Source organism: Sturnira hondurensis, unplaced genomic scaffold, assembly GCF_014824575.4.
Source record: "Sturnira hondurensis isolate 20B ecotype Veracruz unplaced genomic scaffold, ASM1482457v3 Scaffold0000780, whole genome shotgun sequence".
NCBI classification, from domain to species: Eukaryota; Metazoa; Chordata; class Mammalia; order Chiroptera; family Phyllostomidae; genus Sturnira; species Sturnira hondurensis.
The window spans coordinates 10091416-10118512 of NW_028073411.1; the positions used below are offsets into that span (position 1 = coordinate 10091416).

Sequence of the window (27097 nt, forward strand, 5' to 3'; positions counted from 1 at the left end):
AAAAATGTGTCCAACTTCTTATTTCTAACAACTCCGAAAGTACTCTTGGGTATTTAGACCTACGTTGGTTAATATCGGGGCCTTTTCAGCTATCTTTTTGCTATTGATTTCTAATCAGTTCCCTTGTGGTCAAAGGGTGGGTTCTATAACTTCACTCCTTTTCAATTGTTCATCCTGTTTTATGCCCACATATTGTCTAGCATGAGGGATGGTTCTTACACAACTGAAAAGAACAGGGGTCTGTTGCTGTCAGGCGGAGAGCTCTGTAAGTGATGACGGGTCATGCTGGTTGGTAGTGCTGTTCAGGCTTTTGTTTCCTCATTCATTCCCTCCTTCTTGTGCTGTTGATTGTTGAGAAAGGAGTGCTGAAGTCTCAAATTTTCCATTTCTCCTTGGCCTTTGCTTTATATAAATTCAGACTTGTTCATTAGATTATATGCACTTAGGATTATTATGTTTTTTTAATGAGCTGGCTTTTTAATCATTTGTGAAAATTCCTGTCCTGAAGTCCACTTTGATAAAAATATCAACATTCTGTTGTTTTTATGGTTAGTCTTGCAGGTGCTTTAATTCATTTCTCTACATTTAATCTATCTGTGCCTTTCTAGTCAAAGTGCCTTTATGGTGTGTCTGGGTCTTACCCTTTAATTCATTTGGACACTGATTGTTAGAGGTCGTTTAGACCATTTACATTTAACTTGATTATGATTGCCTACCATCTTGCTGTTTTTTTTCATTTGCCATTTCTGTTCTTTTTTGTTTTTACCTCTTTTTCTGTTTACTTTTGACTTATTTAATATTTTTGGTATCCCCTTCCTTATCTCCACTAATGACTTATTAGCTATTTTTTAGGAGAATGTGTTAGTGGCTGCTCTAGGATTTATCAGTATAACATGCAGCTTTAACTTATCACTGACTGCCATCAAGTACTATTATACTGCATGTACAACTACGATTACATTTCATTCTGCCTTTAATGTGTCCCTGAATCTGAGAATGTAGTTGGCCTTTTGACTGACGGAACACAGAGAATTGTGTCAGTAACAAACATTCTCTTTTCTTATCTGATGCTACAAAACTGAAAGCCAGGGGTCTCCCCTGCCCTGCCCATGTGTATCAGATCTCGTGGTATGGACTTAACCCTTCTTTGACCTTCTCCTGTATCTCTAGTTCATGTTTGTTTGCAGTATTGTGTGACTCTCATCACCCTCTCCGGACCCCTTTGGGGACAAGGCAGCGTGTGCCCTGTCCATGGTCCGTGCCTTGTGTGGCTAACTCTCCTAATCCCCATTTAGGAAGTAGAAGCACAGTTGGAGGAAGTGAAGAAGAAATCAGAAAGTGAAATAAAGCAGCTGGAAGAAGAGAAGGCGGCCCTCGATGTGAAGCTCCAGAATTCTCTGCTCGAGGTGAGTCCCGAGGCGGTGTGGTGCTCGGGCAGCAGGGCTCTGGGCCCCCGGAGCTCCTGGGGCGCTGAGATGCCAGCACTCAGGAAACTGCCCCAGCCTTATCACACTCCGCATCCTGGGGCGAAACTAAAGGACTTCAGCCTGACAAGGGAGCTGTCTCAGGAGGTCGGTTTAGCTGCAAGTAGCAGAGAGCCGGGTTTATAGAGGCTTATCAGAGAGGCACTTATGTCTCCCATGAAAGGAGCAGGCAGGAGGCTGCTGGTGTTGATTCTGTGGCTAAATGATATCAGGCCTGGGAAATCTGGATGTTCCCAATCTCCCCTTCCTCCGGCTTCGCTATCACTTCTGTTGGCATTGGATACATTTGTTGTCTCAGGGCCTCTTTCCTTTATACAAAAAAAAAATAGAAATTATATATTATGACTGAATTCATACAGAGATGAAAAGAGCCAGGTTGTATTTTTTTTCTTCTGGTTTTAAAATAAATTAAAACTTCCCATGGCCTCTAAAAGTACTGTGGGCCCTGGGCACTGTGCCTGCTGCATCGAATGGAGAGGCCAACTCAATTCCAAGTGCCCGCTGCCGCTCCAGTTGTCAGGTCCAAGTTTAAACCAGGAATCAGGGAGGAGCAGGCATGACCAGGCCTGCCCACTTCATCAGGCATCCAAAGGCATTTGCGGAAGCCCAGCTGACTCCTACTGGCATGACTGACATCTCTGTCACGTGGCCAGCCTGCGAAAGCCAGGATTTAGCTGTCAGGCCTCCATGGTGGAGACAGACAAGGGAGAAAGTGGTAGGCCTTGGATGCAAACCAGAAGAACAGGAGTTTGCCTCATGGGCCCACCTGTCCAGGCCACTGAGAGACCAAGGTCAAGGTTTAAAAGAGCTGTGGTCCATGTGACTAGGGAGAAGGGGCTGGAAACAGGGTTCACTCCTGAGCCTGAATAGATGAAAACGAAGATGTAATGAGGTGTCCTGGCTGCCCTGCCCTCCCTCGCACCTTCCAGATGAGCCTCCCACTACACAGGAGCCCACGAAATCGGTTCTGGGGCAGCTTTGAAAACTACAGAGCTGCGTGCAACACAGTAATGGCGCTCAGGAATGCGCGCGATGGAGTTCCACTCAGAGACACGCAGGACAGTGATGCAACCAGATTTCAGCCTATTGTTATTTCTAGAAGGGAGAAAGGCCAATGTGTTTGTGCTGTTGCTTCTGCAGCTGAGGGCTGAGCGCACGCTTCATGTTTTTCTCCAACCTTTGGTCTATCTCACAGATTTAAAAAGGAACAAGGTGAGCAGGCCATACCTTACTCTCCATACGGCAGGGGCTCCACAAGCGAGGTCTGGATGGAAAGTCCCTGCTGTAGAGTTTTCTGTCCCATCACAGCCCAAGGCAGGCCACTCAGCGAAGAAGCCCTGTCTGTCTCCGGGCCCCTCTCCCTCCCTCCCCACCCTACTCCCGCCTGCCCTGCCTTCCCCCTCCCGCCCCGTTGACCTGTACGCCAGTCTTCACAGGGGATCCAGACCACCCGGCTCTGCAGAGCGTAGGGGGGCTTCCCGTGTGTACTGTGACCAGCCCGGTTCTACTTCTGACCCCTGGGCCGTCCCCTCACTATTTCTCTGAATGCCCCTTAGAACCCTCTCCTTAAAAATAACAATGGCAAGCCTCCGTTAAGCACTTACTCTAGTAAGGTGCTGTCTAAGCAGTATTAAAACATATCTAAGAGTATTAACAGTTAATATTTTTACACATATTAACTTCTAATCCTTACAACCACTGGACTTTGGTATCTCTGGTTTACAAATGAGAAAACTCCTCAGTAAAGTTTTCTCAGTGAAGATGGAGAAGATGAACCACTTCCTCAAGGTCACCACACAGGAACCGAGAACTGCTTCCGGGGTCCAGCCGGGTCATGGGCCTTACAGCCCTGCTGCTGACCGCTGTGTTAACGCTGCCCCTTCCGTGCCTGGGCGTCGTTTGGGACCTCGGTGTCTGCAGATGGTGGGGACTGACCAGAGTCGCGCCGTGGACGAAGTGCCTCAGGCCTGCCCTTCACCCCCATTTCTTCTGCCACCTTAGTGGTGTCGTTATCCTTCCACCCACTCACCGACGCCAGAAATGGAAGCGTCGCCCTCGACCCACTCCCCTCTCCTGCTCTCCATCCTCAGCCCGAGTCCCCGCCCTGCCCCACCGTCATATCCCATCAGCTGTCAAGTCCTGTGAGTTTCTCCACTTAAGCCCCTAGGTCCTCTCCCCTCTCTTTCAACCGATGCCTCGGTCAAGACCCTCAGAATGGCTCGCTGAGACGTGTTTTCTTTTTACCTGCCTGTAAACAATCTCACAGGACTCATTTAAATATTTCCTAAACCTTAGCAGATGCAGTGTAAGTAGCTTCATAATCTTTCCATGTTCCTTCCCCAAGCATTCATTCTGTAAAGCCGAGAACACTTTCTCAGGGCCTCGCTCTTCTTCTGTGACGGTCCCGGGAGCCTCCCTCGAGCCTGCCACGCGTCACCAGGCCTTCCCATTCTCCCTGGGTCAGCTGAGTCCAGAACTAGTTTTAGAAACCCAGATCTGCTCAAGGCCCCACGCCTCATTCCCTAAAACCTTCCCCTCCTGTGCTTTTCACCACCACTACCCCGCAGGACTCTGCCGCCTCCTGCCTTCTCCTTCATGATGGGCCGGCCTCCTGCAAGGAACCTCCCTCAGTCCTCACACACATCCTTCCCACCCTCCACCACTATACCCGCTGTTCTTGCTGCTTGGAATGCCCTTTCTCACCCGTGACACTGATGGGCCCCCATTTACCCTTCTGTGTCCTGAAGCTGCCTCGGACGCCCTGGGCAGAGTTTACTGCTGTGAAGGCTCTGCAGTAGCACCCAGTGGTACCTACCTCGTAGCAGCTGTGCAGACTGCAAGGGTTAGTGCGGTAAAATGCTTAGGTCCTGGCCTGGCAGGGTGCAGACGCACCATTAACTGTGCTGTTTTGTACGTATGTCTGCTGAGTGTTGCTGTGTGTCTGTCTTCTCCATGAGACTGCAGCTCCTTGAAGGCAGGGACAATATTTCATGATCTCACCATTGTTCTCTAGCCCACTCCCTTCCCATGCCCCCCTGATACCTAGCACGGTGCCTGAGGAGTATTAGGTTTTCTACAAAGATTTGCGAGTGTCTGCATTTCCTCTGTGGTTACTGGCCTTATTCTTCTCTGTGTTCTAGAGCAGGGAAGCCCGTCTGTGTAACTGACACAATTAGTTGGTGAATAGTAATTAGCATAATTAAGGCATTCCAATTAAATAGCACCTGCTACTCTTCTCTCATATTATCTGCATAATTATTAAATATTGTTTCTTTTCTTTTCCAGTGAACTTTTTACAAAAGAAATATTGCCCTGGCTGGTGTGGCTTAGCGAACTGGCCTGCAAACCAAAACGTCACCGGTTCAAGTCCCAGTCAGGGCACATGCCTTGGTTGTGGGCCAGACCCCCATTGGTGGTCATGTGAGAGGCAACCAATCCACGTCTCCCTCACACACCAATGTTCCTTTCCCTCTCTAGCTCCCTCCCCTCCCTTCTCTTTAAAAACAAGTAAATAAAAATTTTTTGATAAAAAGAAAGAAGTAGTGGGCGATGGTGTGAAAGCCAATACAAACGCCCCCACAGCTCTAGTGCAGACACACGGATGTAAATAATCGTAAGGGAAGTGTGGGCTCCTGCAAACCAGCCAGGCTCGTCTTCCTCTGAGGAAAAGATGCAACTAGCTCACTAGATGCGGCCTTTCTGGAAGCAAGTTTGGAATTTGCCTGTTGGGCCACTGTCCCCAGAACTGGTGGGCCCAGGAGAAGGGATTACCAAATTAGTGACCACACCCAGGAGACGTGACTTGGTTTCATCGCTGAGCACTTCTATTCTGTTGTAGGTTTTAAGGCTGGAAGAGTTTATCCAACAGAACAAGGCGTGTCCCCAAAGAGACGAGGAGCAACCCCAGGAACTGAACTACCCGCACCGCCGGGTTTTAGATACCCAGGTAAGCCCGAGCTCTTTGCGTTTTAGTTAAGGATACTTCTCTGTTTCAACACTTCAGCATCCCCAGTGACACTTGCTGGCATTAATAGGCTCTTTATGTTCCACCTTAGAGCTGCCAGTAGGCCTGGGGAAAAATCACTACAAAATCCTTCCGCAAAAGCCATGGATAAAACAGAGTTCTGAGTAATTATCCACAAGGTTTGACAAAGAACAAGGCTTGTCCGATGCGTCTCCCCTCCCTCTCTGAGAGCAGCTTGCCCAGCAGATAAAGGGGCCCTGGGCTCCGTAGGGGCCTTTGGTTCTGTTCAGCACAAAGCATAACATCATAATAGCACCCCTTGCCACCTCCCTCCACATCCCTGGTCTCAGTTCCTCCCACACTGGCCCCCGGCACCCTGCCCTTCCAGGGACTCTGCTCCAGGGCTGAAACCGGGGCCTGTGTCGTCTCTGTTCGGCTCTGCTAGTCTGTATGATCTTCCTACATTTGTCATGATGTGCTACCGCACATTTGGGGACTTACACCACAGACATGCATGTAGTGTCTCACGGTTTTAGAGGCTAGAAGTCCAAAATCAAGGTGTCAGCAGGTGTTGGTTTCTTCGGGAGGCACTGAAGGGGGTTCTGTTTCCTGCCTCTGCCCAGCTTGTCCTTCACAGAGCTCAGTTTCTAGAGAGAAGTATGGACCCTTGGCTGCGTAGGGCTGTAGCAGGGACCTCGGTGAAAATCACTTTCATTTGATTCAACTTAATGTTCACATTATTCATTCCTGCCACTGTCATTCGTGGAGTCCTAGGATGTGCCAGCCCTTGAGTGAGATGTTACAGGGAAGAAATACGCATAAACAAATAGCTTTCAAATGACAAGCACTTCCAGTAAATAGAATCAGTCATCTGGTGCTGGGAATTCTATCAGGCAACTAGCATGCACTTTGCAGGTATAGTTCTTTTAAATTAAACTTCCTTTTCAAATAAGCAATCTGCATACACGGTACAGAATGTAAGAGGTGTAGCCAGTGTGCAGTGAAAAGCATGCCTGTCGCCCCAGTTTCCTACTCTTTGTTTTGTTCTATTTTTATTTGTTCTTTGTTTTTATTTCTCCTTGCAGAGCCATACCTTGTATAAGCAGGCATTTTCCCCACAAATGACAGTATACGCTCCTGCATTCTGCTTTTTCTAACTTAAATTTTTATAGCTTAGAGATTGTAACACACCAGTACACTTCCATGTCAACTTTATTATTATTTTTTTAAGGAACAACTGCCTGGTATTCTTTGAACAGAAACACCGTAATATATTCAGCCTTCCCTGTTCATGGACACTGAGGTTTCCCTACTACAGATAACACTTCAGTGACAGTAGATAATACAGGAGTCCAGAGGGTGGTGTGGTACAGTAGCTAAGCGAGCTCATTCCGAACTAGATGCCTGCGTTCTTACTGGTGGAGACTCTTGGACAAAGGACTTGAAGTCTCCTTGCCGGAGCTGCCTCATGTGTACAATGGGGATGACGATACCACCCGCCTCCACGGGTTTTCTGAGGACTAAATGAACTAGTATGTGTGCAGTACTGGGAACAGCACCTGGTACTTGCAAATGCTCAGTAGGTGCTAATCCATCCCGCTGTAGAACTTGCTGGGCCCAGTGCACGTGCATTTTTTTCTTTTTCACTTACAGCTGACACTCCACATCACCTTCAGTTACCTCCAGGTGTGGTAGGTGCATTTTAACTTTGATAGACGTGCCACACTGCCTCCCCTGGCGCCATTGCCCCACGGCCTAGCCAACGCTGAGTCACAGTGTTGAATTCCTGAGCATAGCCAACCAGAGAATGTTTGCAATTTAGTTCAATATTGGTGGCAAGCCAGCTATTTTCTATGCCAGCCCAGTGAGTTGAAGCCTTGCCTAGGCCCTGGAGATACAAAGTCTTGCGGGAGTTCCCAGGGTCGGCTGGGTGGTGTGTGAGTAGCCCACTGCCACAAATAGCACGGGACATTGCATGGGGTAGGTCAGTCTGAAAGGAGGAGGGTTAGTGGGGCCTGAACAGTCCTGGGCTGACCTGGGGCTGGACACACGGATCTCAAAACAGGATGTAAATAGCCAGCTTCTCCAGTGACATTCTGCCTGGACTGAGCACTATAAAATTAAGCTTGTTCAAGACTCAGGAGTTTTAGTTTCTACCCTTAGCTGTTCTGCCAAAGCATTTCAGTGAGTCAAAGCAATATAAATAATAATGCCAGCTGAGAGCCGGCTTTTCGCTCCACTAGTGGAACCGGCCAAGGGAAGGCTGCCAAAGCCGGGTGTGTCTCTGTCCCCGCCCAAGTTAGCGGGGACTTCCCTGAACCTTTTGTCCTGGTCTCTTCTGTCGGGTCTCCGTGAGTCCCTTAGCATCAAAGCTTTATTCACCAGTTTCCAGAAAGCCAGTTCAGTCTTGGTAATCAGGAAGGGAAATGTTGTTCGGGAAGACTTCTGGTGCCAGGGTCACACCGAACTGGGGGCAAAGAATGTTGACATTCTCATAGACTTTCTTGCTTGCATGTGCTACAAAAAAAAGAGAGTCACTTGTGCTAATTGTTCTCCAAGTCTTTTCACCTCAAACAAGTAGGTGAGGGCTGTTCCTCCACAAGGCACAGGGCTGAGTCCTGGGGTGAGTGGGGCCCAGGCCTGGTCCTTGGAGAACTCCATTTCACCTGGGAGAAACCACTATGTACGTAACAGGCTGTAAGAGAATGCTGTGATAATGACCAGAAGATGCCTGTGCAGCTAGTGGGGGAGAGGGCCATTTCTCTCCAGGGCAGTGATGTCGGCTGCCACCTGCCTGGATACTGAGGTTGCATGTGACTTTACCAGGAAGGGACATGGCAGAGGGGAGAAGCACAGTGAAAGGTCCCAAGGCAAAAGCCCTGAGGCCAGTGGGAAGGGAGACGGGGGTGTGTGGAAGCTCTCCCAGACCTGAGAAGTGTCCCCTGCTCTCAGGAGACCAGTACGGTTTGCTGTGCAGCTGTCACCCTGTACCAAACCCGGAAGATAGTATGAATCCTGGGTCGCCAATGCCTAGGGGTGAGCAGACAAATGGTCACTAAGCCCTTAAATACCCGATGCCCTGAGCATCGTCAGGCCGCACGGGGCTGCTGTGCTCCATGAGGTGTGAGTTGCGGGGTCCGGTTCCATCCAACACGGAACAAGGCAGGCGGCCCTGGAGATCCAGTCCTTGGCGAAGTTCCAGGCTGAGACAGGCTGAGATCCGCTGGAGCCCAGGGAGGCAGCATAGGAGGGCAGCCACTCCTATGGTTGGGACACGGATTCCACCCCAGCTGCACCCCACACCTGCATGGGGGCCTCAGGCAAGCCCAAGGCCCTCCCGGAGCGTGGTTTCCCCACGCCTCCTAGTGGCCGCGCAGATAAGGCCCCGACCATGAGCCGGGCACAGCGCGCTTTACGCAGTCCCACGCACCCCCGTCGGGCAAGAGTTGTTATTGCTCTCGTTCCATGTGGGGAAACGGAGGCCCAGAGAGCAGTGCCAGGGCCCAGGCTGTCAGCCACTGCACTCTCGTGCGTCTCGTTAGTAAAGTGGCAGTGATAATCCCACCCCCACGCCCCAGGAACTTGTGGTGATCGATGGAAGAAAGCACACGAAGGCACTTTTCAAAACTATTAAACATTCTGTAAATGTAGGGTCACTTTGCAGTGTCTGTTACAGTCCCCTGGAATCATTTCAGCCAAACCCCACTGCATTAGGTATTCTATTTTCAGACGTGCATAGTGCGCCTTTGAAAGATTGAGAACGACTTTGAAAATTCCCTTCCAGGAGATTTCCTGGGTGTGGGGGTTCCTCTAAAATGGAAGATACAGCCCTGGCTGGCATAGCTCAGTGGATTGAGCTCGGGCCTGCGAACCAGATGATTGCAGTTCAATTCCCAGTCAGGGCACATGCCTGGGTTGCAGGCCAGTTCCNGGTGATCGATGGAAGAAAGCACACGAAGGCACTTTTCAAAACTATTAAACATTCTGTAAATGTAGGGTCACTTTGCAGTGTCTGTTACAGTCCCCTGGAATCATTTCAGCCAAACCCCACTGCATTAGGTATTCTATTTTCAGACGTGCATAGTGCGCCTTTGAGAGATTGAGAACGACTTTGAAAATTCCCTTCCAGGAGATTTCCTGGGTGTGGGGGTTCCTCTAAAATGGAAGATATAGCCCTGGCTGGCGTAGCTCAGTGGATTGAGCTCGGGCCTGCGAACCAGATGATTGCAGTTCGATTCCCAGTCAGGGCACATGCCTAGGTTGCAGGCCGGTTCCTTGCAGGCTAACTACCAGCAGGGGATGCACAAAAGGCAACCATACATTGATGTTTCTCTCCTTCCCCTCTAAAAATAAATAAATAAATAAATAAATAAATAAATAAGATCTTAAATAAATAAATAAATAAATAAATAAATAAAATGGAAGATATCCGGGAGAGGCTAACTGCCTCGAAGGTGAAAGACGAAGACTCGATGTGAACACAGGTTGAAAATAATCAGCCGTGTGCTTGGGAGGAGTAGGGAGGAGGCTTTTGTGGTGGATGGCTGGAGAGAAGGAGGATTATTTATTTTTCTGAGCACCATTTATGCTCAGGTCACTTTAACACTAGAGAGAGCGCTGAGCTGAACCTGAGAAAATGCCTGATGATGGGGAACCCAGGAGTGTGAGTTAGGGGCAGACAACTCAGGAGACACCCACATGGATCAGGGGGGGCACTGGGAGGAACTCACTGGGATGGATCCAAGTGGATAAGCAGAGAAGAGTGAATTAAGTATTATTTGGCTTCAAAGCCTTTTTTTCAGCCAACTCGTGATCTCCATGGCCAAGTCCGTTTGTGAAATGTTTAAATGGCACCCCAGCTCCTTCTGAATGATGTGCTTTGATCCAAAGCACAGGTAAACAAAGTGTAGGAGAGAGAGGAGGGGACTCTTTTTGTCATCTGTAAGGCTTGTTGGTCTCCCTACTGAACTGTAAGTTTGTTGAAATTAAGAGCTATTTTATTAATCTTTATCCTTCCTGCACCCCACGCACCTGCATGTGGTTGAAGCTTAGCGCTTTCCGGAGCATAAACTGATACAGGGCCTGACAACTGAGCGGGCCGACTGTGAGCACCATTTTCAGTCCTGGTAGTTAAAAGGTTAGATTAAGAACTTCTTCAAAACTTTGCCTTGGCTGGAGGATGATTTAGAAGGGCATGGGGGAGTTCAGTTACTTGTGGGAGACGGCGGTGGTGAAACTCATCTCCTTTGGGAAGGACGCCCCTGTCTCTGGCGTCCTGGGGCCTGGAAACGATGAATAGACACGGGATCACTGAGTTCACCTCCCCGTTGAGGTGGCAAACAGCCTTCATCTCTCAGGTTGATTCTGGGTGTCAGTTGTGCGAACGCTTCTCGGCAGCATGTTTGTGACAACGCGGTTTGAAACCACACCCAGTTAGGTCCTGATTCCAGCAGCTGGTGATCGTGCTAACGCAGCACAGCCAAGTGCCAGAGCAGTGACGTGGAATAACAGGGATGGGAGTCCCACGATCCAGGGGTCCCGTCCTCATGCCACCTTCCCATGGCCCTGAGACCTGAGACGAGCCATCGATCTCTTCCCTTCCTGGATCCGCATCAGCAGTACAAGGGCAGCGGTGTCTTCCCTGCCCCCTCAGCATCCACGAGTTACTGTGGGGAGACAGACTATGACACAGCAGGGGGTCGGGTCATTGTCCAGGTGCACGGTCAGCTCTTTCAGCGTTTTTCATCCTTTCCCGTTTCTAGACTCCCGCCCAGGTGGCCTTTAAAGATGGTCGATGAGGCAGCTCAGCAGTTACGTCCCGCACATTCCCTTTCTCGGTCTGCACAGTGGCTTGGAGTGCACCTGAAAGCTTTTTCATCTTCATAATAACTGACATGACATCCTGTCCATTACTCACGTTGCTTCAAGTTCCTTCTCCCGTTTTCCCTGACCAGACTTGCCAACGGTTTGATGCATTTTTCAAAAAGCCAGCTTTCCAATGTGTTGGTCAGATCAATTTTCTCTATGTTCTTAATTTTATCTTTCATATCTCTTTCCTTCTAGTTTAGGTTTATCCTGTTTTTCTTTTTACAACATCTTAAATGTTTTTTAACATATATATTTAAGGCTATAAATCTCCCACTGAGTGTTGTATCTCTTTAGCTGTAGTTCAGAGTTTTGAACTTTACCTTTTTTAAAACCTTCTTTCTGTTGCTTTCTAATTCTATGGCACTGTCACCAGACAACCCGGTCTGCAGAATGTCAACACTTTGAATGACATTGACATTGCCTTGCAGCCTGCTGTGGGATCAGGTTTCTGGGTTTTTTTAATGTTCCCTATGTACTAGAAAAAAGGCGTGTTTTCAGTTGGTGGTTAAAGTACACATATTTGGATTCTAGTCCTGTGATATGCTCACTGTGTGACCTTGGGCAGGTCATGTATCCTCTCCTGCCTTTGTTCGTCGCCTTTGAAATGGGACAATAGTGCCCCCCTCATAAGTGGAGGACCCAGCACACCCTAAGCACCATTTAAATGTTAGCAGGGATTAGCAGGCTTTTTTTTTAGCTATTTAGTTTTAGCTTTTTAATCATGTCCAAATCTTCCATATGCTGTGCATCGTGTCTGCCTGTTGTATCAGTTTCTGAGAAAAGTGTATTAAAATCTTCCCTGCTAGTTATGAATTTGCCCACTTTTTCCTTCAATTCTGAACATTTTACTGCATGATTTCAGGCTGTATTTTAGATACCTACTGGTTCATTATTAGAGTGCTTTTGCTAAACTTTATTCATTTTTATTTTGAGAGGAGGAAAGGGAGGGAGAAAAACATTGATGCCAAAGAGAAACCTCCATCGGTTGCCTTCTGTATCTGCCCCACCCAGGGACCGAATCTGCAACCTAAACATGTGTCCCAACCAGGAATTGAACCGGCAACCTTTTGGTCTGCTGGACAACATCCAAGCAGCTGAGCCACCCAGCCAGGGCTATTAGAGTGTTTTAATGAACAATTTCTTTTATCAGGATAGCTATTGATCACGTGTTTTGTGATTGCTGCTACAATTTTATTTTGACCAACATATTTTATGCTTTCCATTTACCAACATTTCCTTATAACTTTGTCTTCCTTTTGAAACCTGAACCTAATTAACTTTAATCATCATTTCCTTGCTTACCTTGTAGTATTATGCCATCCTGACTCATGGTGGTGGTGGTCCCACACATACGGTGCCATTTTTACTGTATTGTATCAAACCTGTGTTTATAACTGTGTCTCCCAAAGCTGTTTTGCTCAGGCCATGGTATTCGCTTCTGGGTTTTATAGGAACCAGAGGTCTCCGACATACTTTGAACGCCCAAAGTGCCTTTTAGCCTCAGCTCCACACGAAGGTTGTAAGCTGGTCAGGAACATCATTTCTGAGAGTACACAGCCCTGAACCAAACTCGCTGGGCCCTGCAGCTGGGGGCAGGGGAGCCACTGAACAAAGAAATCTGTTCCTAGTCTGTCTTGCTGTACTGTTTTCATGGTCAGCAGTTACCCTGACAAGGGGAAAAAATCAAATTAAGAGAGTCTTTCTCACCTCCGTATTTCTGCGCAAAGGGGAGAATGACGTGAACCAGTTGAATTCATAGAAAATTCCAAAGCCTCAGTGTTAACTCACAGTTTCCATAGTCTCTTCCCACCACACCCCACTTCTCTCAGCGGGTGCCATGTTTTCTGATTGTTTGTAATGAGATGTCACAGACTGCCCCCTGTAAAGTGGGTGTGATCACAGTGAGCATGGCTGTTGCCGGCACCCTTCTCTGATCCCCACAGCAACCATGAAGCGGGCCCAGCAAGGCCCACACTCCGTGGATCACACATGGAGTGCGTCACAAGGAGGACGGGCATCCAGGCCCCAGGGTTCCATTGCCTGATGGCACATTCCATTTCCCCTACTCACAGATGGGGGGACCCTGGACATACTCCTTATGACTCTCCGCATTTTAGTCTCATCAGCCTATGAAATGCTCGTCACCTGGAAAGCAGGATATGAGGACCTGATGCGGTTCCTAAGCCAAGCCACGGAGCTAGGTGCTGATGTGTCACGGGCCTTGTCTTCCAGGCCTGCGAGCCCTGCCTCAGGACTGGATTGCGGGGGCTCTTTCTCCTCCACTCTGTGTGTGGATGAGCCACAGCTTGATCAGGGAACTGCACTTGGCCTCATCTTGCGACTGTTTTTGCCTTAGGATCCATGCTTGGTGCTGAATGAGCCTTCTCAGACCTTGCCCGGAGGAGAAGAGTATGAAGATAAGTTAGCAGCTAAAGAAGGAGCCAGCAGTGACGAAGAGGACAGGTACAGAAGGACATGCTCACTTCCGAGGGCTCCCAGGAATGAGGACTCAGATCAGGAAGGATTTGTTCATTTATTCATTCTATCCTCAAGGAATTATCGCTACCCTTTGCATCATGTTTAAGGAGGGAACGGGCATATCTTGTACGTCTTCAGCACAGCTATGGGCTTTCCCTAAACTATCATATGGAGTTGTCACACCAGACCAGAAAAGCCATTTTATAGATTAAGAACCTGAAACTGAAAAATTTCAGTAAACCTGACCAAAACTCAAATGTGGACTGGCCCAAACCTTTGCTTCCTGTCCCTCCAAGTGTCCTTTAACTGGGGTAAACAAAGGAGCCTTTCCCCCAACGAGATATCCCCTATCTGTATCACCTGTATTAGTCACCTTTTGCTGCTGTAACAAGCATTCTCAAAATGTCAGTGATTTTTAGCTCATAGACCAGCCATCTTGATTCTTGGCTCTGCCAGGCTCTGTGGGCTTATGTGGCTGCATATCAGGGGTAATTGCCTGCCTCGGACCATGGGTAGAGTGCGTCTGCTCCACAGGTGTTCTCACTCTGGGATGGAGGCTAAAGGGTTAGTCCCCGACCAGGGAATGTTGTTGTCATGGCAACGGGAAGAAGCTGAAGGGCTGATGGAAATATGCATTGCCTCTTGAAGCCTACACTCAGAATGTACTCTCTTGTTTCTATCCACATTCCACTGGCCAAAGCAAGTCGCATGGCCAAAACTAATATCATTGAGCAGAGAAGAATATGCTCATTATGTGTCTTAGTCAGCTCGAGCTGCTATAACAAAATACCATAGACCGGGTGACCTAAATTGACTTCTCACAGTTCTGGAGGCTGGAACACCAAGATCAAGTTGTGGGCCTATTCACTTCCTGGTCAAAGTTCTCTTCCTGGTGAAAGTTCTCTTCCTGGCTTGCAGATGGCTGTCCTCTTTCTGTGTCCTCACATGGCAGGGAGAGAGACAGAGAGAGAGAGATGTGTCTCACGTCTCTTCCTATAAGAACACTAATCCCATCATGGGGGCTCCATTTCATGACCTAATCACTTTTTAAAGGCTCTGTCTCATTGGACAATAGGTTAAAGTGTATAAATGTTGAAGGACCACAGACATTCAGACCCTGGTGCTGGGGAGCAGAATCTACACCCATAAACCCGTCAATGGCTGGTCGAGCAACCTCTGGCCGAATGAACACTCCAGCTGACAATACTCCCATAGCATCCTCCCCACTGCGGGTCAGTGTCCAGGCACTAAGAACACCAGTTAAAGAGGGCAGCCTCTGGAGTCGGGCCTCCCGGGGAAATCCTAGGGCCGCTGCTTTACCACTGGCAGTCACAAACACTGTTCTCTTTAGAACTCATGATTCCAGAGGGAAGGATCTTTCTTTCCCTTTCTTTTTCCCAAAAATGCCAGCGGCAATTTCAAAGAGGTCTTTAAGAAGCCCAGCTTGGGTCACATGTCCATTTCTGAGCCAGTCATGCTGGTTTAGCAGATAGAGTGCTCTGATTGGCAGGCAGGTAACACGTGTCCTTCCCTGGGGCAAACTGGGAAGGGGGGCAGAGTTAGCTGTACCCAAACCCTTCGGACTAAACAGGATCACTGTAGAAAGACTTTTCCAGGGATAGGATGCTAGGCAAACCAGGAGAAGGTGGAGATTACGATAGCTTTTCTTCTTCTCCCATGGTGGCCATATTGGTGAGGGGGCGTCCTCAACTGTAGAAGCACATGAGGAGATGGGCCCTGGAGGTTACTCACACCGGGTTTTGGTGGGAGTTGAAGAGCTAAGTAGAGAGGGTAAGGAGGAGAAAGTCATCTGAGATCTAAAGTTAGGGACTGTGGGAGAAAACCAATGCAGTGGTTCCTTTGAGGGTGGGATTGCATAGTCCCTAGTTGCCCCCATGAAGGATGATGGTGGTGAAACTGAGCTGCTTGTCATGTTGGCTAAAAGGGAGGCAGCTTTTCCATGGGCTGTTGACTTAAGGTAGGGGAGAGCAGGTCAGGATCAGTTGTGGGTTTTTTTGTCTTTGTTTATTTTAATTCTCACCCAAGGGTGTGCTTATTGATTTTAGTGAGAGGGGAAGGGGGAGAGAGGGAGGGAAACATCAATGGGTTGCCTCTCATATGCACCCCAACAGGGGACCAATCCTGCAACTGAGGCATGTGCCCCGACCAGGAGTTGAACCTGCGACCTTTCAGGTTATAGGAGGATGCTCCAACCAAGTGAGCCACACTGGCTAGGGCAAAATTAATTTGAATGGGTGCGGAAGGAGGAGATCAGGAGGGTCAGCTGCGACTTGCTTTGTGATGGTGGATGGCAGGGTGGGACGGGCTCCTTAGGATGTGAGGGAATTAGGGGCAATGGAATGGGATCATTGCAAATATCCTTCAAAACCAGGAGTGAAATAACAACATTTCCAGGTACATAAAATCCAAGATAAGATTTCACCAGCCAACCTGTAACATGATAAATGGTGAAAGGAAATTACACCAGATTTAAACTGACATCTACAGGCAAAAATAAAGAGTATCGGAAATGGCAAATGTGTAAGAAAATATAAAGACTACTGTTTCTCCTCCTAATTTCTTTGAACAACACTGAGCTGCTTCAGAACGATAATAGTAACACTAGCATTGCGTTCTGGGGCCCACGGTGCACGCACGATGGTTGGGCACTGCATGACCGCACCGGCCCAGAGCCAGCGGTGGGAGTGAAGGAATTATACTTTGTAAGGGATTTACGTTTTACATGAAGCGGTACCACGTTAACACTACATAGATTGTGATAAGTTGAGGACACAAACTGCAGAAAAGGAAGAACAGAACAAAAATAAGAAAAAGGACTGGGCAAAGGGATAATAAATGGCAAGATTTAAGCCCAACCGTCTTAATACTTAGAGTGTAAATGAAACAAACACACCATCTCAAAGAGATTGTCCGAGAGGAGAAAATGGCAAGAGATTACTATATATTACCCACAAAGAGACATTGAAATACTAAGACATTGTTATGAGCTGCATTGTGCCCCCCCAAAGTCATATGTTGAAGCCCTAAGCCGCGGCACCCCTGAGTTCAACTGTATTTAGAGATGGGGTCTTTTATGAGGGAACTGAGTTAAAATGGGGTCACTGGGATGACCCTGCTCCAATATAACGGGTGTCCTGTGCGAAGAGGAGAGTGGCACAGACGTAACACGAAGGGCCACCATGTGAAGACACGATGGGAGGGTGACTTTCTGCAGGCTTCAGGAGAAACCAAACCCACCGACACCTTGAGCTTGGACTTCTGGCCTTCAGAACTGTGAAAAATAAACGTGTACGTTTTCAGCCCCCAGCCCGAGGGGTTTCGCTCTGGCAGCCCCAACACCGGCACACACAGGCTTGAAGGCAGGAGGGTGGAAAGAGTGACACCAGGCTGCCATCCAGTGTGAGGAAAGTAATGCAGCCAGACTGACATCAGAGTAGTAGGCTTTGTCAGCTTCAGAACCAAGAACAGTAGCGGGATTTTAGCCCTGGCTGGTGTAGCTCAGTGGATTGAGCGCGGATCTGCAAACCACACGATCACGGTTTGATTCTCAGTCAGGGCACATGCCAGGGTTGCAGGCCAGTTACCAGCAGGGGACTCATGAGAGGCAACCGTACATTGATATTGCTCTCTCTCTTTCCCTTCCCCTCTAAAGATAAATAAATTTAAAAAAAAGAATAGTAGCAGGATTTTAAAGGGGGTATTTCATAGTGGTAAAGGGACAACTCATCAGGAAGACGTAACTATCCTATAGAAGAGGAAAGGGGCCCAAACAGCTTAAACATCTTGCCCAAGGTCACATAACTAGTAAGCACTAGAGCTTGAATTTGAACTTGAACAGTCTGGCTGTAGTGTGCGTGCTTTTAACCATGTTGCTGGGCTGCTCCTGGCATCCTTCCAGTGCTTTCAGAGGTCCCTTAACCCCCAGCCTGTGCCCATGTTGCTGAGCCTTCTCACCCCTTTCAAGGTTCCCCTGCTCCACCCCCACCTTTTCTATGGTCATTCTTTGTTGTCCAGGGCCCTGCCTTCCCAAGCTCTGGTCCCCTGGCCGGTGTCCTTGCCAGAGGAAGCAAAGCACCATTTACATTTCCGTAACCTCTGCCCTGAGACATCCACCCTGTGGCATCCTTTTCCATTGCTAAACGGGATAAATACTCGGCATCACAACCTTGGCCAGTTACATTTGAATTTCTCAGCTGGTTCACAAGTTCAGAATTGGGGACCAGAAGGACTTTCCAAAGACATTTGTGGGCATCTGTTCTAGAATGCAGAAATGACTGCAGTTTTAAATCAGCGTCTTCCTGTTCCTGCTACATTGTAAAGGCCTATTTATTATCCCCCTACATGTACTTGAGGGTAGCCGGTCAAAGTTAAGAGTGTGCTTTGAAAGGCATAAAGTACTGGATTCAAGGGAAGCATCATTGTTGGGGTTTCTCATAAGCAGGAAAAGCTGTGAAATTAGACCACAGAGACCTCTTCCTCCAGAGGGGGGCCCCCAAGGACCCTGCATAAGAGACTAAGCTCAGTCACCCTGTTAGGTGATCATCATTTATTAAGCGCCCACTGAAACAGCTACCAGGAGGGGCCAGCTGTATCCTGACTGTATCTCAAGGGCAATAACACTTCAAGTTTGTACATCAGGCTATTTTTAATCCAAAAATCGGATAGATACTGCCATGAACTGCCATGGGAGCTCCCTCAGCCCAAGTGGTCAAAATGTCACCGGGGTGGCTATGCCATCTCTGGCCTAGGACCTTTTGTGACTTTGGTTTCCCTGTTGTCGAAGGAGCACGGTGCCCCTGGAGGAAGGAGGGGGTCCACAGTCTCCCCTGGGCTCTCTGCTGCAGGAGAAGGCCCCTGAAACCCAACGTCTGCGGGAGGAGTGGCAGGGCCAGAAGGCCAGACTGCAAGCCCAGGTAGGAGGGCGGCTGTGATGGGGATGTGCCCGCTTGCTGAGTGAGACCTGCCTCCCCCTCGTCCTTCCCGACAGCCGTGGACATGCATGCGGGGCCCGACTCATGTCCGTGCTGTGGTGGACGTTCTAGGCCCAGGGCAAGGTGGGGTTCTTGATTCTATGTATTCATTCCTTCCACTCCTTTGTGGCTTGTGAGCACCCTCTGTGAGCCAGGAACACTTCTTGGTGCTCAGTGTTTATCCATGAGCAACCAGGAAAAAGTGCTACATTAAAGTGCCTATATTTTAGCAGAGGACGTGGGTGTAGACCGTAAGTAATAGACATAAGAAATAAGTAAAGCCTGTGATATATGAGCAGATGAGAAGGGCTCAGGAACAAGGACAAACAGCGTGAAGGGGACTTGGGGGGCTGGCTGGAGGTATAACACCAAATGGACTTGCTTGGGAGGCTTCAGTAGGAGCAGAACTGAGCAAGCAGCTGAAGGAGTGGAGGGAGGCCACGTGGGCCTCTGCAGGGCACTCTGCTGCCCTCCTGATCTCTCTAGGATCATCTGGGTCCTAAGTCCTGCTCTGCTCTTGTCCTGCCTATGTGGCCCTGGGAGGCCTGACAGTCCCCAGATTCTTCCAGCTCGAGTTTCCCGCCCCTCAGAGCTCCCACAGACAGAGGAGGCCTGGCTGGGTGGAGCAGACATTCAGACAGCTTTTTTCAAGGCCATCTAGGAGGTGGGAAGGGACTCAGCTGAGGGCAGGCTGTCTGGTGGGCAGGTGTCGCAGATGCAGCAGGCCCTGGAGCAGTGCGCCAGCAACTACAGGCAGGACCTGCAGGAGCTCCGGCGGCTCTCGGACCAGGAGAGGGAGAAGCTGCAGCTCGAGCTCCAGGAGACCATCCAGCAGAACCAGGCTGGGAGGGCCCAGCTGGAGGCGTCGCACCAACGAGCCCTCCGCCTGCTCGAGAAAGCCAAAAACCAGGAACTCAAGGTAGGGGAGCTGATCACGAAGTCCACCAATGGCTGAGGCCTGGCCATGAAGCCTATGGGGTGCCTCTCATACGTCATCCCAGCCCCTACAATCACCTTCCAAGGTCATTATTATCATACTCCCTTTTCCAGATGAGGAAAGAGGCTCAGGTTCAGTCGTCTCTCTGGGTCACACAGCTAGGAAGTGGCAAAGCAAGGATTCAGGCTTAGGTCTGTGGGGTTTCTGGTACTGTTTTCCTGACCTGCATGTGACCTGGATGACGTAAGATTAGTTTTCTTTCCTAACTTGGGCCATGCTGGCCACAATGCATGCTGGGGGTTCAGGCTCAGCCCGGCAGATAAAAAGGGCACGGGCAGCCCAGAGCTGAGAAAGGCCAGCTCAGCAGAAAAGACCTTCCAAAAGGCTTGGAGAGCTGTGGTGAGGGTCAGGCCCTCCACGGGGAGGCTCGAACACAGTTCATCTATTGCCTCCTGCCTTCTACTCTCTCAGAAGGCGAGGCAAGGCGCAGCTGCACTCAGTCGGCTGCCCCAGACTCAAGGACGTCTCTGTCCTCCCCTAAGGCGGGCCTTGTACATTTGGTGAAATCTTTCTCACTGGTCCCAGGGGTTGCACAAGGGAGTGGAAAGGCTTGTGCCCCACACAGCGCAGCCCCTGGGTCACCGTGCGGCCTCCGCAGTGACTNTGCATGCTGGGGGTTCAGGCTCAGCCCGGCAGATAAAAAGGGCACGGGCAGCCCAGAGCTGAGAAAGGCCAGCTCAGCAGAAAAGACCTTCCAAAAGGCTTGGAGAGCTGTGGTGAGGGTCAGGCCCTCCACGGGGAGGCTCGAACACAGTTCATCTATTGCCTCCTGCCTTCTACTCTCTCAGAAGGCGAGGCAAGGCGCAGCTGCCCTCAGTCGGCTGCCCCAGACTCAAGGACGTCTCTGTCCTCCCCTAAGGCGAGCCTTGTGCATTTGGTGAAATCTTTCTCACTGGTCCCAGGGGTTGCACAAGGGAGTGGAAAGGCTTGTGCCCCACACAGAGCAGCCCCTGGGTCACCGTGCGGCCTCCGCAGTGACTGTCTTCAGTCAGCAGGTCACTTCTTCTTTTTGAGCCCAGCTCCTCCTCTGTTTAAGGAAAAAAGGGGAGGGGGGAGGGGTTGATGATTTCTGCATCTTTTGTGTGTGACCTTGGAAAAGCAAATTGATCTCTCCCAGCCTCTGTTTGCTCATTTCAAAAGTGGGGCTATATATTAACTGGAACTCTCTTCTGGGAAAAAAAAGAAAGAAAGAAAGAAAGGAAAAGAAAGAAGCCCTGGCTAGTGTGGCTCAGTGGATTGAGCACTGGCCTGCAAACCGAAAAGTCGCTGGTTCGATTCCCAGTCAAAGCAAATGCCTGGGTTGCAGGCCAAGTCTCCAGTAGGGGGTGCATGAGAGGCAACCACACATTGATGTTTCTCTCCCTCTCTTTCTCCCTCCCTTCCTTTCTCCTTAAAAATAAATTAATTAACTCTTTAAAGAAAGAAAGAAAGAAAGAAAGAAAGAAAGAAAAAGAAAGAAAGAAAGAAACTCTATTAGTTTCCCATTGCTGCTGTAGCAAATGACCACAATGTTGGTGGCTTAACACAACACAGTTAAACTATAGTCCTGAAGGTTGGAAGCCCTAACATCAAGGTACCAGCAGGGCTGTTTTCCTAAACGTGTTAAACACGAAGACATGTAGTCAGTGTCTGCCTGTTTCTCCCTCTTTCTTGTTCTCTCTCTTCCCACCTCCTAACACCAAATCCCCAGTGATGGTCCAGCTTGGAAGAGGGGTCCACTCTGGTCCAGTCAGCTGCAGACTATGATCATGTTCACATGGTACAAAAGGGCTGCTGTGGCCAAGCCATCACTGCCATCCCAGAGAGGTTGGGGAGGAGACTGATAGGCCCTTCACCAGGGAGTGGCGAGTGCTCAGCTGGACCCTAGTGCGGAATAGGAGCTTCACAGGGGGGATTAGTCTCCCCTCTTTGCGTACTTTTATGCCTCCTTCCTTCCACTTTTCCCCACAGGCCACAGAAGAGCTCTTAAAAAAGGAATCCAGCCACAGCCTCCAGATGCAGCACCAGGCACACCAGCTGGAGCTCCAGGCCTTGGAGGAAAAGGTCCGGCAAGAGCTCCAGGGGGAGCAGGAGAGGACGCAGGCTCAGCAGGCTCTGCTGCTAGGTATGTAACCAGCCACGCCAGTAGGGTCCTCAGCGTGGCTAGGGGCCCAGGGATCCGGAGACACACAGGCCAGGGCGACTCTCCTGGTTCTGCCACCAACCAGCTGTGAGCCCTGAGGTGGGTCACTCTGAGCCTCATTTCCCTTTTTTATAAAATGGAGTTGCAATTGTCCTACCTCATAGGGGCAGACTGTAGATTTGATGAGATATTAGATATAGAACACCTAGATTATAACATGGGCCCAGTGAATGTAGATCATTTTATCATCATTATTATTACTGAACATAAACCACATCTCTGGGCCTTCGTAAGAGTTTCGTGGGATCGCCTCAACCTCTCATTTCCATTCTGAAGAGTTTTGCAAGTTCAGGGCGACTGAGGCCTCCAGGCTCCTGTGTGTTCTCTGCTCCCTTTGCTGCCTCATGATCCCCAGCACGAAACTCACCTCCTCTCCGGTTCCCACACCAAAAGCCACTCACATGGAGATCTACAGAGCCAAAGTGTCTTGGCCAGAAGCCCAGCTGCAATACTCACTAGCTGTGTGACCGTGGGCAAGTTGCTTCACTGCTCTGTGCCTCTGTTGCTCGGCTATAAAGGGGAAATGATAACAGAATTCACCCCACTGGGCTGTCAGTAGATTTCTGTGAGTAAATACACGGCACACAGACTATACAAATGCCCACTGTTACTTTTACTGCACATTCCAGCGTTGCCTAGCCCACCTCGGGGGCCTCTCTCCATTTCATAGGTCATCCTTCTTCCTTATTTTAGGCTTTTCTCTCATCTTCCTTCTCTCTGTTCAGAGCACCACAGCTGCCTCTTCTCATTTCGTGCCTATCGTTAAACACCACGCTGGCCCCCTTAGATGTTTTTTCAAACCCAGACAGGGCTCCCATAAGAGAATTATGGGGGAGAGCAATGTCTTTACTTGCTGCTGGTTGAGTTTTCATTAGACAGTGTGTCCTGCTGGAGGAAGTGGTATGGGAGCAGGAAGGAGGAGAGTGCCACAGACTTCCCTGTTAACAGCTCCCCTGGAGTGGAGGCAGCTGTGGTAGAGATGCTACTGTCAGCAGAATCTGAAGAAGACTCATTATAGAAGACAAAACTCAGATTGTGCCACATGTCCCAGGTTGAAGACCCCCCCCTATGTTTAGGTCAGGACACCTGGCAGCTGTTGGCACAGGTGTCCCTGCTGCCCCTTCTCCGGTCCTTCCGATTGCACAGCAGTTCAGTTTTTTCCTGATGAAAAAAGTAGGAGAGGCCCTGGGGACAGGCTGGGATTCTCAGCCTCTGTCCCAAGAAGAAAGAGCTTCGTGGGGGCCATAAAGAAAATAGCAAATCATAGGTGTCCTGGGTGGTACCGGGTGGGTGGGAGCACCTCCCATACAACAGAGTGATATTACATATCCCTGGGCCCAGTTACTCCTGCTCCACTCTCTGTCTGCGTGAGACACACCTGACCTGCAGTGCAGGTTAGTGCCAGGGAGAGAGGGTGACTGTCCCATAGATGCTGTGATACGCTGGGGTGGAGACCCAGACGTGCTGGACGGGTGGATGGGTAGGTGGGTGGGTGGGTGATGGAAGAAGAGGGGAAGATAAAGAATAAATACACTACAGATCATGCTTTGCTAAAGGGTTTTATTGCAACTTTGTGATAAAGGATATTAAAAATGGGTGTGTCTGCATTTTTTAAAGAAAAAAAAGCTTTTGAAGTCACTTTATTAAAATTCTATGGGGGAGAAAAAATGACCAAACAAGTTTCTCAACATAATGTCCACAGAATATATTAAGCGCTCACATGCATTTGAGGTACTGTGCCTTCGAGAGCAGTGCAGTTGGCATATGGGAGATCTTTCACAACTAATACACTTTCACTATGTCATTGATTTTCACTCTAAACATCATTTGTCTATTTCACAAATATATATTGAGCACTTGCTATGTACTGAGGCCCGCATTGGGTACTTATTTTATGGCTTATGGAGTTACCGGAATAATATTTCAAGTTATTTGCGATAACTAAAATATAGTCTCAAAAGTCCCTAACAGAAAAGTATTAAATTTGCTAGCCCTTAAAAAGTATCTTCTTTTTAAAAAATAGCTCAGTGAATAGCATGTGCTCTAGCAGAAAATACTCATTTTGAAATGATTGCTTCCTTCGCCTTTCAATCATGCGAGGACACAACTAGAAATCGCCCGCCATCCTCAGAGGAGAAGTTTCCGTTTCCGGCTGTGCTCTCCCCCGAGTTAAGGGGGTGGGGGTGGGGCTCATACATTACTCCTGATGATTCTGATTTTAATCCTCATTCTGTTCAGAGGACGTGCCATCTCCTGCCCTCACAATGCAACCAACTTCACACCCAGGGAGAGGAGAACCTGTACATGTTTTGTCTCCTTAAGAGTTGGCATAAATGTCAAAACTTCCGACTTGAGACTTGCAGCCCCAGAATAGGCCTCCGGTCACTTGATAATTCCCCATTCGCTTGGGTTCTGGACTTGGTGCTGAGGCCCAGACTGCCTCAGGGTTCCGCCCTGACTCAAGGCCGCCCACTGAAACTCAGTACCTTTCCTAATCACCAGGAAAAGGCTAAGCGGTGCTTCAGAGTGAAGAAGAACCACAGGACACGTTGAATCCTGGCTCCACGACTTACTAGCTGTGTGTCTCTGGGCTACTTACTCAGCCTCTCTGAGCTCAGGTTCCACAGCACCAAATGGGTTGTGGTGATACTGGATGGGATGGTTGTAGGGCTTCAATAAACAGTTTTCCAGGGTTTTAAGCACATTTAGTGCGCTGTACATAGAACTCTGTTATCTTGAAACAAGTTGGGAGAACTGTATCCCAAGCCTTCAGCAGCACCCACACCAGGACAGACTTCAGCCTTCACCTTGCCCGTTTGCCTGACCTTTGCTGCCCTTCCTTCTACAGAGTCCCTCAGGCAGGAGCTGTGGCAGCAGCGGGCCGCCTGCTCAGAGCACCAGAAGGACATGGAGGTGCTGCAGGCTGAGCTGAGGGCTCTGGGCGGCTCTGACCAGCCACGGGCCCGTGCAGGAGACAGCGAGGACCACGTGGACACCACTGAGGTGTGTGCCCCAGGCCGCCCACGCCGCACCCCTCTCGGAGCAGGCAGGGCTGTGGCCATCTCTGCAAGGGGAGGCCCTGGGTAATTGATCCCAAACGGGGAGCACCCTTCTCCTTTGCTAAGGGACACCTGGCGGGCCTGCGGGATGACCTTTTTGTAAAGAAAATGAAGGTTTTAAGTTCTACATGTTCTTTTTAATTTGGACACAATAGCATCACAGGGTGTTGGTACCAGACAGGGCTCAGAGACAGCTAGACCAGGTCGCTGCTTCAGATCTGCAGGAGAATGTCCGAGTCCTCCCCTGTGTCAGCCTCCCCGTTCCCATGAGTGGGGGCGGCCTTGTCGCCTGAGCTCAAGGCCCCTCTCCTTTAACTTCCGGGTCAGACTGGGTCCAATAGCCCCCTTCCTTGCACATCCCTAATTCCTACCTAGCTGGGTAGCACCCCGACCTCACAACCATGACCTCTGTGCCCCAGCCCACTGCCCTACTTCAGGTATTCCTCTGAAGTGCATCTGCATACAACCTTCGGTGGCTCCCTACTGCTCCTGTGGCTCCAGGGTAGGCAGTGCACACCTGGAGTCCTTTGCGCCTTCTGAAAACACCGCTTCTGGCTACTTTTCTTCTAGGAGGGGCGCAGCCCAAGCCCAACTGGCTCCCCGAAGGGCGCCGCTGAGCCTTCTCCCAGCAGCGACGGGGACCTCCTCCAGGAGAACTCGAAGCTCAAGGACACAGTACGGCAGCTGCAGGAGGAGGTGGAGCAGCACCAGCAGGAGGCGCTGCGGCTCCAGGACCAGAGCAGGTGGGTCTGCAGGATCCGGGAACTTTCCTCCCTCCTGCCCCTTGCTGCGTTGCCTAGTGAAGAGCCTCGCGGAGATCTAAAACCTGTCTCCCCTCGGCACCTTCCCAAAGAAAAGACTCCCTAATGCACTAGCACTTCACTGATGTTCCGCCCGGTCGCAGGAAAAGTATCTAGGAAGTCGGTCAAAACTGCAGACTATTAGTCAAGAAAAAGAAGCGGAAACCCAGTTTCAATACAAATCAGGGAATTTATGGAAGTGGGCCAAATGACACCAAAAGTATCCTCAAAAATAGCCTTGAAAAGACAGTGCTGTGTGCCTTTAGCCAGTGAACTGGGGCGGCAACTACCCTCTCCAAGACTGTCCTCTGTAAAGTGGGAATGGCACCACCCCAAGCGGCTGCGTCTGGACGCAGGGAAGTGATCGTAGCCTCTTAGCACTATCCCCGGCCTGGAGGAAGCACTGGGTCAACCGTGGGGCCACTATCACCTAATCCGGGCTGGACAGCTCATGATCCATCCTGAATCCACAGCCTCCCCCTTCCCCCCGCTTCTTGGAAAGGTCACAACTAAAATTTTAATTTCATTAGTAGGTACAGGACTTTTCGGGTTATCTGTTTCTTGTTGAGTGACCTTTGGTACTTCCCATCTCCCATGGACTGTCCATTTTTTCTCAGCTGTTCAAGTGAAAGTAGCTGTTCCAGTGAAAGGTTCACATAAGTGGCAGCTGTGAGCCCGCCTGGCCAGGGTGGAGACCTCAAATTCAGTCAGGGACTCCCCAGGCAGGCGACACTGGAATAAGGACGTGGACTAGGGTGGGGACTCCTAACCATTTTGGGTTATAGCCCCCTCCAGTTCAGAAAAGCAACGGTCCCTCTCGGGGGAGAAGGAAACAATCACACAAAAATATGCATGCACTTGCCCTGGCTGGGTGGTTCCGTTGGTTGGAGAATCGCCCTGAACACCAAGAAGGTTGCAGAGCCCATCCCCAGTCCAGATGCATTTGGGAGGCAACCAACCGTGTCTCTCTCTCCCTCCCTCTTCCTGCTTTCCCTCTAAGATCAATAAACATGTCATGGGTGAGAAGATGTCTATCTGTCTATCCATCTATATGGTTAACTTTCTGAGGGTGACATACCCCAACGCTTATCTGTTGGTCCCTGGGGCCCCACACCTGGGCTCTGACAAATGACGCTGATGGTTGAACACACACAGCGTGCTACGGGCTGTTCTGGACATGTATGAACACGGGCTTCCTTGCAGTAATGGTACAAGGCAGACACTGTTGTCACCTCCGCCTCACATAGGAAGCTAAGCAGGGCGTTCCTTGCCCA

At 49.6% G+C, this 27097-nt stretch overlaps 1 protein-coding gene across 1 annotated transcript in view; it reads left to right on the forward strand.

The window, feature by feature from the left end:
* The window catches only part of FAM184B (family with sequence similarity 184 member B), a 77546-nt gene that overhangs the window by 43015 nt on the left and 7434 nt on the right, over positions 1 to 27097 (forward strand). The window contains exons 6-13 of the mRNA XM_037045368.1: positions 1296 to 1406; positions 5323 to 5430; positions 13673 to 13779; positions 18599 to 18728; positions 19492 to 19704; positions 21733 to 21886; positions 24813 to 24967; positions 25594 to 25766. Of these exons, the coding sequence (XP_036901263.1) occupies positions 1296 to 1406; positions 5323 to 5430; positions 13673 to 13779; positions 18599 to 18728; positions 19492 to 19704; positions 21733 to 21886; positions 24813 to 24967; positions 25594 to 25766 (1151 nt within the window). The remainder of the gene's footprint in view (positions 1 to 1295; positions 1407 to 5322; positions 5431 to 13672; positions 13780 to 18598; positions 18729 to 19491; positions 19705 to 21732; positions 21887 to 24812; positions 24968 to 25593; positions 25767 to 27097) is intronic.